A 12,204-nucleotide genomic window follows, 5' to 3' on the forward strand; every position below is an offset into this window, starting at 1 on the left:
TCTACAAAGGTTCTTTCCCTGGAAGAAGGCATTGGCCCAAATCGAAGCCAGGCACCATAAGAGGGGTAGAAAGCAATCAAACACAATTTTCAGAGCTAAAAGCTACCAGACCAGCAGGAAAGCCTTGCAGGCTGCCAGGTTCCTGCCCTCGGCCTCTCCATCTTCCTTGAGGCCCAGTGTCAAGGCCTCCATGAGTCCAACTCCCTGGGAGTTCTGACCCAAGAAGCAAAGCCTCCAGCATGCCACCTGGAAAAACAAAGCAGGAGGCACAGCCATATCGTTTGCCTTGGTTTTTCTTTTATCTGTATTCATATAGGTTCAGAGAAGGGAAAGAGCAACACACAAACACACTCATGTCTGCACACATCCACGCACACACACCCAGCCCGCGATGCCAACTCTCTAAGAGTTCGGCAGCCGCCCTTGGAAACTGTGGATTACACTGCCATGTGAGTCCCAGAATAACTGGGAAACATTTTTGCAATAAGTGAGTTAGGCAATTCACTGGTTGGCAGATTTTTCTGTGGTTTCACCTACTATTGTGTGCCTGGAAATCTTACCTGATCAGTACTTGTCTGCCTGACTACAGAGATCCACCCTGAGAACTACGGTCACAATCCCCCAGGCCAGGTTGGCAGGAACACACTTGAGGGCTGCCAGTCATGCTGCAAAGACTATGTGTATTCCTTTCATGAACAGCACCCATTCAGAACAACAATCTTGGGCTGGGGAGGTAGCTCAGTGGTCTAAGCACCTGCCTGGCAAGTGCAAGGACCTGGGTTCAATCCCTAGTACCACATGCTATGCCAGCCCTGGGATCCCAGGCATGCTGTGCCCACCGAAACTGAGCATGGTGGTGCATGCCTATAATCCCAGTGCTGGGGAGGCTGAGATGGACCATTATGAGCCCAAGCTGTGTAGTGAGGCCCTGTACCAAATTAATTAATTAATTAATTTATTTTAAAAAACAGAACAATGAAGGGCCAGCCAAATAGCTCAGTGGATTAAAGCACCTAAAAGCAGGTGCAGGAGTCAGGGTTTGATCCCTGCACCTGCCATGCCAGTCCCACCCTGAAACAACAACTGAGACAGGGCGTGGTGGAGCGTGCCTATAATCCCAGCTCTTGGAAGGCTGTAAACAGGCAGATCACTATGAGTCCCATCTAGTAGTGAGATTCTGAACACCCTGTAGACCCTTCCCTACAAATACAAAAAAAAAAAAAAACCAGTACAGCGAATTTCCCAATATGCAGTCCTGGGAAGTCCATACTGTCTGATCAGCAGCTTGCTTACCCGCTTGTTGTCCGCAGGACTGTGGTAGAACTGAGCGATCACAGCTTCACTGGTATTTCCTACGCCGAAGTTCAACTTCTCTGAAATCCTATTGAATGACTTCCCATAGTCATAGGACACGTACACCTGGAACAGAGAGGAGAAAAGGAAAAAAATTGGTTGAGGAATCAGGCAGAAAGACCTACCCTGCTGTCCCTGACAACATGAATCACTGATGTTATTGAACAGCCCACAAAGGAAAGCAGAATACCTCTGTATCTATCCCCAAGCTTGTGGGAGGCAGAAAGCACAGAAGGGCTGCAGCCACCTCTGCCTGTAGTGTGTTGGCCTTCTTTCTGAGGCTGAGTCTCTGCAGCACGGGACAAACACAGAAACAATGATAACATCCCCATTAAGGGCCAGGTTAAGTGTTGAACAAATTACATCCAGAGGCAGAGAGAATGGGCACCTCTGAAGAGCCAAAGGTCGGAAATTTGTTCTGCCATCTGTGGAAATGAATCCAGCATGGCAATCCAATTCTCCATCCATCTGCTGGAAAGTCTCTTCTTAAAGCATCCAATGCTCAGAAAAAGAAAACCCTGATTGGCCTCCAAGAGATGAAACAGTCCTAAGTAATTAAACATGCACAGAGGTGCGGCTCGCACTAGAGGCCTTACCTAGCATGTCCGAGGCCCTGAGTTCCATCCCTAACAAACACTAAGAAAAATCTCAGTACCGGGATCCCTTTCTGCACTAGTTTTTTGATTCTGCAGCAAGGAGGATGATAGAGGGGCAGGATCCATGTCCAGTCTCACACAATGTACCTCTCCAGTGCTTCCTGGTTTCTCACAATGCAGTGACCACAGTGATAAAACAAAGAACAATCATCATTCATTGAGTGCTTACTACACCCAGAAATGACATTAACTTCTTCCAGGGAATGAGCTCAGGGAACTTCCACGATGCTATGGCAGATACAATTGTTAAAACTGTTCCACAAAGAAGGCAACAAGGGCTTGGGAGATTAGGTACTCAGCACAGTCCTGATGAGGAAAGCAAGCAGTGGGTTGGGATTCAGACACAGACTGCAGGCTTTCAAGGAGGGTAGCACAGAAGCTGGCAGATAAAACAGACCTAGGCTTGACTACTATGAAGTCCTGGCATAACCAAGCGTCTAAGAAAACAAATCTGGTAACAGTGAAAACAAGAACTTAGTCATTTTTCCAATGATTACAGATGGACTCACTAAGGAAAAACATCAGGTGAATCCCAAGGAGAATGAGAACTATGGTGCAAATCCCAGAATGCATATGGCCAAACTTTCCCATTTGTTTCCACAGCAAGCATGCCTGGGGGGCTTCACAAGGGCCAAGAACTATGCTGGGCACTGGAAGAACAAAAATAAAGACGAATGAAAGACATGGACAGATGAGAATGTAAACATCTAATGTTTGCTGACACACCCCACCCATAAACTATGAAACACAGCAGGGCTGTATACAGGAACCTGACAGCTCATGAGGGTCACTAACATTTAATAGAAGTCAAAGGTAGAAGCAGCTAAGACAGAGAGGCTCTTCCTTTTTGTGGGTCACCAGGGAAGGAACTACTAGGAACACACAGCCCATGTTCCCAACAACCAAATACACAGTATGGGGCTGCTACAAAGGCAACTTCAGTAATACAGCAGGTTGAGAGCTCATGGATAATCTGGGTGAGTAAAAAGACAAAGTGGGACTTTCTCGCTCAATTTCCCAGGCCAAGAATGAACACCAAGTCCCAGGTAAAATCAGAAGTTGTGTGTAGCAAACTAACAGCTTCTCCAATAGAGAACTAAGGCCCCTGCTGGCTTCCTGGCTTCAAAATCTCCTAACTTGATAACCCACTCTCACTTAGTTCTTGAAAGACACAACTGTGCTACGTTCACTTCAGATAGCATTTTCCAGTATCCAATACTCTTCGTGTTATCATTTCTCTCTTTCTCTCTAAAAATCCCACAAGTTAGTTTTATCTTCAGGGCATTTGAAACATAACAAGTAGTCAACAAAGAATAAGTATGACTACAAACCAAAGAGCAATCAAATGAATGTGTTAAATAAACAAAATGTAAACCGAATGAATCAGAGGGTGACTGAGAATGTGGTTGTCCTTCCTTATCCACAGGGGACTTGATTCTAGGACTCTATGGATACTAAAATCTGTGGATAGTCAAGTGCCTTATATGAAATAGACTACTATTTGCCTATCACCTACCCACATCTTCTGTGTGTCTCAATCATCCCTAGGGTACTCATACTACCTAAGACAATATAGTTGCTATGGAAGTAGCTGCCATACAAGGAAGGTGTATGCAGGTTCAGTACAGATGCAACTGTTTTCCTACCATTTTCAGTTTCCAGTTGACTGAATCATAAATGTAGAGCCCACAGATACAGATAGTTGACTATCATGATTTCCATATAAGAGAAAACAAAAGCTAAGACTATTAGGATGACTAACCTAGGGTTTTATTCTTAGTAGATTAAAAAAAAATTATGTTACTATTTACAATTCCAACCTAGTCATCTTCCAGTCTAGAATCACCTTCTTGGAGAATGTACTCTTCTTTGTACTTTCATTCCACCATACACCAAATGGCAGTCCCAGCCCTGGAAGAATCTCCGACCAGCAAGGAAGAAAAGGCCTGCTCAGCAAAGTATGAAGCCTTTCCTGGATTCTCAGCCACTACTCCTGGAGGTGAAACCATTCTCACTATCAAATAGCTCTTTCTTATTCCCCTGGCACCAGCAAGCAAAACCTATTTCTAGGGTCTTATTAGAGGTTAAGAGTAGGCATAGGCTGAGCATGATCAAGTGCTTTTATAATCCTACCTACTTAACAGGCAGAGATAGGAGGGTTGCAAGTTTGAGGCCAGCCTAGGCAACTTAGCAAAATCCTGTAAAGGCTGAGGATGTAGCTCGGGGTTGAGTGCCCCTGGGTTGATCGCCAATTCTAGGGAAGTCAGTGCAGAGTATTGCATAAGGGTCCATCCCATACCTGAAAGCAGGCACAGCTGCTCACCAATCTGATTTGCCTGCTCCAGGTCGAACAATTCCAGCATGGTATTTTTATGTTAGCCTCACAATTTTAATTTCTTTTTCTTAATTTTATTTCTTTATTTATTTGGTACAGGGTCTCACTATGCAGCTCAGACTCATAGTGATCCTCCTGTCTCAGCCTCCGCAGCATTGGGATTATAGGCATGCATCACCACCTGTGGTTTCAGTGGCCAGCATGACATATCCAGGGTTCCAGGGCTGGCACACGGAACATGGTACCAGGGATCAACCCTGGGTCCTTGCACTTGCCAGGCAGACACTTAGACAGCTGAACTATCATCCCAGCCCCACAATTCTAATTCCTATTTGACAGACATAGAACAGAGCACCACAGGGCAAACACCAGGCTGAAGGATGGTACCAGTTATCTATTTGTCTCTACATAGAATAGCACACAGAAGGCCTTGACTGCACTGAGCTAAACTTCAGTGGGCTGATGGCTTTGCAGACCCCGCACTGCACCAGCAAATGTGAGTTCTGGCTCAGGCTGTCTTTGTGTTCAGCAGCAAGATTCTGCTGACTCATTGTCCACAGCCATCTCCAGGTAAACCAGAGCCGACACCCCATACTCCCTCTTCCGGGGCTTTTAGTTTTCTTCCAGCCACAGCGTTCTGCAGTAATTAGTCCTCTCTGACCTCAATATGACACTGTGTTTCTTGTAGAATAAAATTTAATGTGGGAGGAATTAGTAAGTCACCCATGGTTGCTAGTGACATCATTTTTGTTCCTACAAAGATGGTCTTCTGAAGTACATAGATTAAAACTCTTTTCCTTGTACTTTAAAGCTAGACAACAATAATAATAATAATAATAATAATAATAACAGGGGGACTAAAATGTACAGAAAACACCTCCACCTCTGGTGCTTTTCCCAGTCTTGTACAGTACTGCTTCTCAGATTTTAATGTGCGTACAGATTACCACCCAGCAGGGCACTGGCCAAGAGCAGGTTCTAATTCAAACAGTCTGGGTGGATCTGAGTGTGTACATTTCTAAACAGCAACCAGAACATCCCCAAATGGTCCGAACCACACACTTTAATCCACGCAGCATGCTCTCACTCACAAGGTGCTGCCTCAGTGACCAACTGCTCTAGCTTGGACCTGGAAAGTCCCCAAAGGCCTATGTGTTACAGGCCTGATGGTATGACAGGAGGTAGTGGGACTTTAAGGGGTTGGGAGGGCCCCCAGGGGAGGTCTTTAGATTATTCTGGGTGTGTCCTCAAGGGGATCTGAGGCCTTGGCCTCGCCTCACTGTCTTTATCCTGTGGCCCCGGATGTGTTTCTGTTCACCATTCACTCCCTGCTACTGCCATCAAGTAAGTGCACCCATCCAAGACCTAAAAACAGTGGCAACAACAGTCATAGACGGAGATTATCCAACTGTGAGTCAAAAAACCTTTTCCCTTAATACGTTGGTTATCACAGGTATTTTGCTCCAGTAACACAAAGCTGACTAGTACGAAGACCAATAGGAAGGTACACACACACACACACACACACACACACACACACACCCAGCAGCACATTACTAATGAATATCAGGGTTCCAGCTCAGGTGTTCTGACTTCAGAGCCTGTGTTCATCCAAACACCAGCCTCCCAGGGCTACCAAGTTCTGCACTATGAGTAAGGACTGCCCTGCAAACCAGTCAAATTTGGAGGGGACAAGTCCTAACACCGCACCACTGCGGTGTAACTAGGGACAAAGAGGCAGTGCATTCTGTCATGCAGCACTCATACATCCTCCTAGATGAGCCTGAACCTTTTTGTTTTGGTTTTTCGAGACAGGGTCTTGCTCTGCAGTTTAGCCTGGCCTTGAACTCACAGCAACCCTCCAGCCTCAGCCTCCCCAAGGATTACAGGGATATGTTACCACACCCAGAAATGCTGATCTTCTGATGGGTAGTATCCATGTCCCTAAGTAGTTCTTTGGCTAATTATATTTGCAACTAAGAACTCTGCAAAATAGTACACAAGAAAGCAGAAATGGGAAATGTCAAGGTAAGCTACATCTATTGTTCTGTGCCAGCAATTTATCAGTGATAAAGATAAAGATCAGTGTTCCTTATACAATCACACTGGCCCAAGTTCATTAGGTGATAATTACTTTTTTTTTCCTGCTTCAGAGCAAACTGTATGCGATTCCACCTTATAGACCCATCCTTTTTCATATACTAAATATGCATGGCTGGGCCACTTCCCACAATTCATACAAGTCCTTAGCTATAAAATTCTTTCCCTTAAGCCTTCTAATGGGTCTTTAAGAACCAACCCCACAGTCTTAAGAGAAAAGTTGAATTGTTACTGCTCCAACAGCGACTCTGCCTCTGAGTCACAGTTTATTTTTGTATCAACTTTTCTCATCAGAACATCTCGGTTTCATCTGCCAATTCTTTAATGTAGTTTGTACACAGATGGAAGAAGTTTCTACCATCCCTATTTATTAACTCTGGGCATTACATCTCCTTTCCACTTAATCTTGTCTTTCATTCCAAAATAATTAATCACTTCAAATTGTCAATGGGTTCTTAGCGTGACATACACCAATATCTAGACAGAGTAAGGTAAGACCTAAGCTAGATAACCCAGCAATACTTAAAAATCACCGACTCTTCTAGTTCTAGGCTGGAGGGACCGGGGTTCTAGGACATAGGGCTCACACTGCTGAGCCCAGCCAAGTGGGTCATTTAGTGATATGACCATCTCATACACTGAATTCATGTCAGGATCTTAATCTCATCACCCCTAAACTTGCCCACAGACATGCTGAGTAACTCCATGTGAATCCTTTTATGTCTTTAAGTTCCTATTTACCCAGAAAAACTATGAAATAAGTATTAAGTTCTTATCTAACTTGCAAATTTTCATTCATTCATTTATTCATCTTCCGGTCAAATAACATTTTCAAAATAAAAACCTGATGGGGGTTTCTTAACATGGAATAGCCCAGAGCTGGCCTGTGCCCAATAGGAATACGTAGACACAGTGCTGCCCTGAACACATACACAGGTGCTGATAGCGTATCATGAAACCAGCAAGCATTCATATGTGGCTGCCTGTGACCATAGCTGCTGCTTGGAAACTTGGATCACATTTAGAAACTGGCCAATGTCATTGCCCTAAGGTACTCTAGCCATGCTCCAGAGCACTACATGCAGACCAGCTGGCAGAGGCTATGGTTTCCCATGTATCCTGGCTCTGAACCCACCCAGCACAAAGCTACCCATCCTTATGGCCAACCACTCTTTGGCCCTCCCTGTCTGTGGCTGCCTAATTCAATTCACTAGACACAGCCTAAGGTTCCCTCCAGTCACCTCCCTCTGAATATACCCAATCCAGTTAGTAGACAGGAAATAGGGATATCATGAAGACCAAACCCACATTCAAGAACTACAAGTGCAGCCTTAAGGCTGATGTGAAATGCCAGCAAGTCCATCAGATCTCCTCTGGCCACAACACAGGTTAATATGGGCGTGATTCTCACCCGTATCACCACAGCAGACCCCACACCCCCACTGGAGGCAGGGGAGGCTCCTCCTGCCCACAAGGAGAAGTCTGGAACACAGGTATACAGTCTTGGGACCCAAGGGCCAGCTCTGACGCTCTCATATTTTACTTGGCCCAGGCAGTGTTTGTAGAATTATATGTTAGCTGCCAACTTGGAAGACTCAGCAGTTCCACATAAACATCCAGACCTCTGGGCTTCTCCTGAAAAATCAGACGTGGTAACAACAGAAGCAGCATCCTAATGCAATCAGAGCCTTGGACCAATGAGCAAAAGCCCCTTACTTTGTCCTAATACCTCTCCAGCACAGAGAGGAAGTACTAAGTGCCACATTCAAATTAAGACACAGGGGAATGTTTCCTGACCCTAGATCTCTATCAGAACTGGAGAGATGGCCTATTACCCACACAAATCACAGATATGAAGAAACATGGGACAACCATTTTCTCACTGTGGATATAAACAGCATTGTGACTGTTGAACTGGCTTCCTTTCCCTCCTTTCCCTGCCCTCTTACAGGTCTTTGAGTTTGTAACCCTTCCTACTTCTCGGTCCACTGGCTGAGATGAAGTGAGTTGGTAATCTTTGGGCTCCTATCTTTAAAACATTTAATATATTAAATATAGTCAGTGGCCAACAGTGAAAATTAAGACAATGAAAGCATCCATTTCAACAGCTCATCCAGCTGTCATGGATTAGAAGACATTGGCCCATAGGAAAAAAAAAATCAATCAATTGTATGAGTAAATTATTGAGCAGATGCAATAATCTAGACCACCTAGAACTCTACAAAGCCAACCACACGCTGCACACATCTGCTTGGAACACAGACTGCACTCTGCTATATTCAGTAAACAAGGAAAATCTGTATTGTTTTGCGGACGCTCTTCCCTGTCATACAATTCACCCTATCCATTCTCTAATTACCCACTACTTTTTCTGGCATGATAATCTCAGAGGATCAGAAAGGGCGTGTCAAGGGCACCAAGGAGTCCCCAGAGCAATACGCATACTTACATCACTGCTCTTGGGCCTCGCCAATGCCAGGCTGTCCCGGGCCAAGGCCACAATGACGTTGCTTTTCTCTCCAGCCCAGTGTACCACCATCTGATTGTGGGAGTCATTCAGGCTGACCTGAAAGAGACAAGCACAGGAATCAGAAGCCTTGGAGGGAGACAGCCATGCATATCCAAAATCAAGATCTCCCTGCCTGTCACTCAGAAGTGACAAGACTCTGAGATGCGAAACTGTAAACATTCTATCAGACTCAACTTCTCAGGAAGGAACGCTGGTCCCCTCATTATGGTCAGCTGTATTTTGCACGGTGAACTGCAGAAAAGTCTTAGGATTCCATTTGCAGAGTCTAGTCTTTTGTTTTATTTTCATCCTTTATAACACCAATCTTGGTACCTTGATCCTTACTCCATGTGTATGACATGTCCTTGTAAGGGCCCACACCAACACACTGAAACATCTCTCCTATTCCTCTCTCCAGCAGTCGGGAAGGGCAGGGAAGAGTGACAGAAGTCAGTGATGGGCACACAAGAACATCTGGGCAGTGTGAACAGTGCCTGCCCCACATGCACAAAGCCCTGGCTTTAACATGAAAATAAAAAAGCAGGTGGACAAAAGTAATGACTTCTAATGTTCTATAACACAGTGGGATAACTGTGATTGATAAACGTTAATTATGTATTTCAAAATAACTAGAAGAGAAAATTTTGAATGTTCTCAACCCAAAGAAATGATATTTAAGGTGATGAAGAGGCCAGTTACCCAGATATCCTAGTTACCTGAAGGTTATATGTTGTATATCTACTGAAATAGCACACTGTATCCCATAACTATATAATTAAGCATTAATAAAATTATCTTAAGAAATATTTTCCAGAAGTCAACAAAATGGCCTTTCAGTTATAACTTGAACACTAGTTCCAAGACAGTTTTGAAACCAGTAAAATGAAAATAGATAGGGAAGGTCAACAAAGGATTGGATGCTGATGTCTAATTTACCCAGCACAGACATGAACAAATGCAGCCATGGTATCGGAAGCTAACCAGCTGTTTTCTCAGTTTTCTTCCTGCACTTCCTGAGGACACCATGGACTCATCAGGCTCCATGGCTGCAAGATGAGGCCCTGGGATCATAGCTTGGGACTGCTACCACCACGCAGAAAAGAGCAAAGGCAGAGCACAAACAAGAAGGAGCCGGTGTCTGAGGGGATCCTTTGATCAGTCACATCTTGAACTTCTTGGATTCAGGCAATCTAGTTACACCACTGAAGTTTGGGGACTCGTTTGTTAAAACTGAGGAAGGATATAAGCCCAGAATAGAGTTCTTTTAGATGACTTCTTTGCCCAATGAAAAAATAACTACCTTCCTTTTGTTTTCCTTGTTTCACCACTCTACCTGTTCACTGTGCCGCCTTAAATACACACTCTTAGTTCACAGTGCACCGATGGGCCCCAGCTCAAGGACTGGCACTTCAGACACCTGAGTTAGGCATTTCACTGGGCCTGAATGGACAACAGATGGGTGAGGGTACCAAACCTCCTGGCAGCGGCCACACATGCCGATGCACGACAAAGCCCCTGGGTCAGGAGCATGCATCATCTCTCTTACTGAGTAATTCTTAAGCCTATTACACCAGCCACCTCAGTTGTCATGGGCATACTGAGATTTGGGGACTCACAGATGTCCCCTGAGGGTCCATCTGGAAGAGCATACCCCCCATACACTCCACCACTAATTCTTGAACTAATGAAATGAAATTCAGGTTTGACCTGCCCTTAGAGCTATTCTTTTAGCACAGGTCTACAGTAGAAAACTCTCCCCCATGCCTCTTTTGTCCATCCTTCCTTGCTTGCCTCCCCCACCATGCTCTAACTTTCCCCACCTACTCCTTCAGGGGCTCTCAGATGTCACAGGAGGACAAACACCTGGGCTACAAATTTGGCAGCCAGATCAACCAAGGAGCTAATCCATAACGACTCTGCTTTGGGCTTCAAGCACCTGGGTCTGATTTGATCCAGGCCCCAAACTCTTTTCAAAAGCATTTGCAATAAGACCTCTTTAAAGAAAAAGACCCTTGATATTTTTTAGGAAAACATGCTATTCCAAAAAACCACTTCTCATTCCTGATAGGTAAGTCCACACAAGCATCAACAGAGAAGTGCAAATAAAAAAATATAAATTATTTAACCCAGGATACTCGTGGCAGAAAGCAGCTCAGGGAATCCCCAGGGCCACTGAAGCCCTCCTCCGATCTTCCCCTCCCCCGTTCTTCCAGCCCAGGTTTCTGGGAAGAATCCAGAAGTATTTGTGGATCAGAAGCCCACTAGCACAGGCACCCTGGGAATGCAGGCTAAAGTTTTCTCCCCTATCAAACCATCCTCACCCTGGGAACCAAGGGGGGATAAATAGAGAACTATGCAAATGTCACTACCATAAAGGATTAAGAACCTGCAAGAGCCACTCAAGTTCACAGGGGTATGGATGAAAGGTCCACCAATGTCTGACCTGGGCATTCTCAAAGGCACACTCAAAGCACCCCCACTGGCAGGTAACAATCAGATGATGCTTTGAACGGGCTACAAAGCTTTCAGGATCAGAGTGGGGAACAGGCTGAAAACAACTTGCTGAAGTCTTTCTACATAGAAGATAGGCGATTAGGAAACCTCCCTCAATCATCCCAAGGGGAGAGAGCCCAGACGCGCACAAAGACTAGCATCAAAACACCCAAAGGCTTTTTTTTTTTTTTTTTAATAAAGAAAGTCTGCACAAGGCAAGCTTGGTGAAACACCTATTTAGAGAAAATAAGGCTTTTCTATTAGATGTCTGCTTTTTTTCTAAAAGCAGACTGAAAAAAGGCAGCCCAGTGGAGGAAAAGAAAAATCTCCCTGGCAAGAAACAGCTTGTCCAAGGGCCACTGGGCACTCACACAAACTGTTCCGCTCTTGCCTTGGCGAGAAGTCAGGCACATCCTGCTCATGAGAATAATGCCCTGGTGAGGCTGGCTGATCCCCGCACGGCAGCCCAGGTGCCCATCCCCCAGAGCACATGACCAGAATCAATCGCAGGAATCATTGCACCCTGAGGGTGACGAGAGGCTAGCAGGCCATCATTTTTATTAAAGCCAAGACATGCAGTCTCCTCTCTGGCTTCACCTTCCTCCTCTCTATCCCTGCCCCCACAATCTCAAGCAAACAAGGAACCAGCAGCCAAGGAAGCAAGCACAGCTCCTATAATGAAGAACAACCCCCAGGTCCCCAGCTAGATCCTTCACTTAAAGCAGTGGTTTCCTGTTTGTTTGGGTCTCTTTCCCTTG

General features: G+C 45.1%; 1 protein-coding gene across 1 annotated transcript in view; it reads right to left on the reverse strand.

The window, feature by feature from the left end:
- The window catches only part of Sorl1 (sortilin related receptor 1), a 161,632-nt gene that overhangs the window by 135,453 nt on the left and 13,975 nt on the right, over nucleotides 1–12,204 (reverse strand). The window contains exons 2-3 of the mRNA XM_023721085.1: nucleotides 8,894–9,010; nucleotides 1,294–1,419 (exon numbers count right to left, since the gene is read on the reverse strand). Coding sequence (XP_023576853.1) covers nucleotides 1,294–1,419; nucleotides 8,894–9,010 — 243 coding nt within the window. The remainder of the gene's footprint in view (nucleotides 1–1,293; nucleotides 1,420–8,893; nucleotides 9,011–12,204) is intronic.

Source organism: Octodon degus, unplaced genomic scaffold, assembly GCF_000260255.1.
Source record: "Octodon degus isolate 3935 unplaced genomic scaffold, OctDeg1.0 scaffold00080, whole genome shotgun sequence".
NCBI lineage: Eukaryota > Metazoa > Chordata > Mammalia > Rodentia > Octodontidae > Octodon > Octodon degus.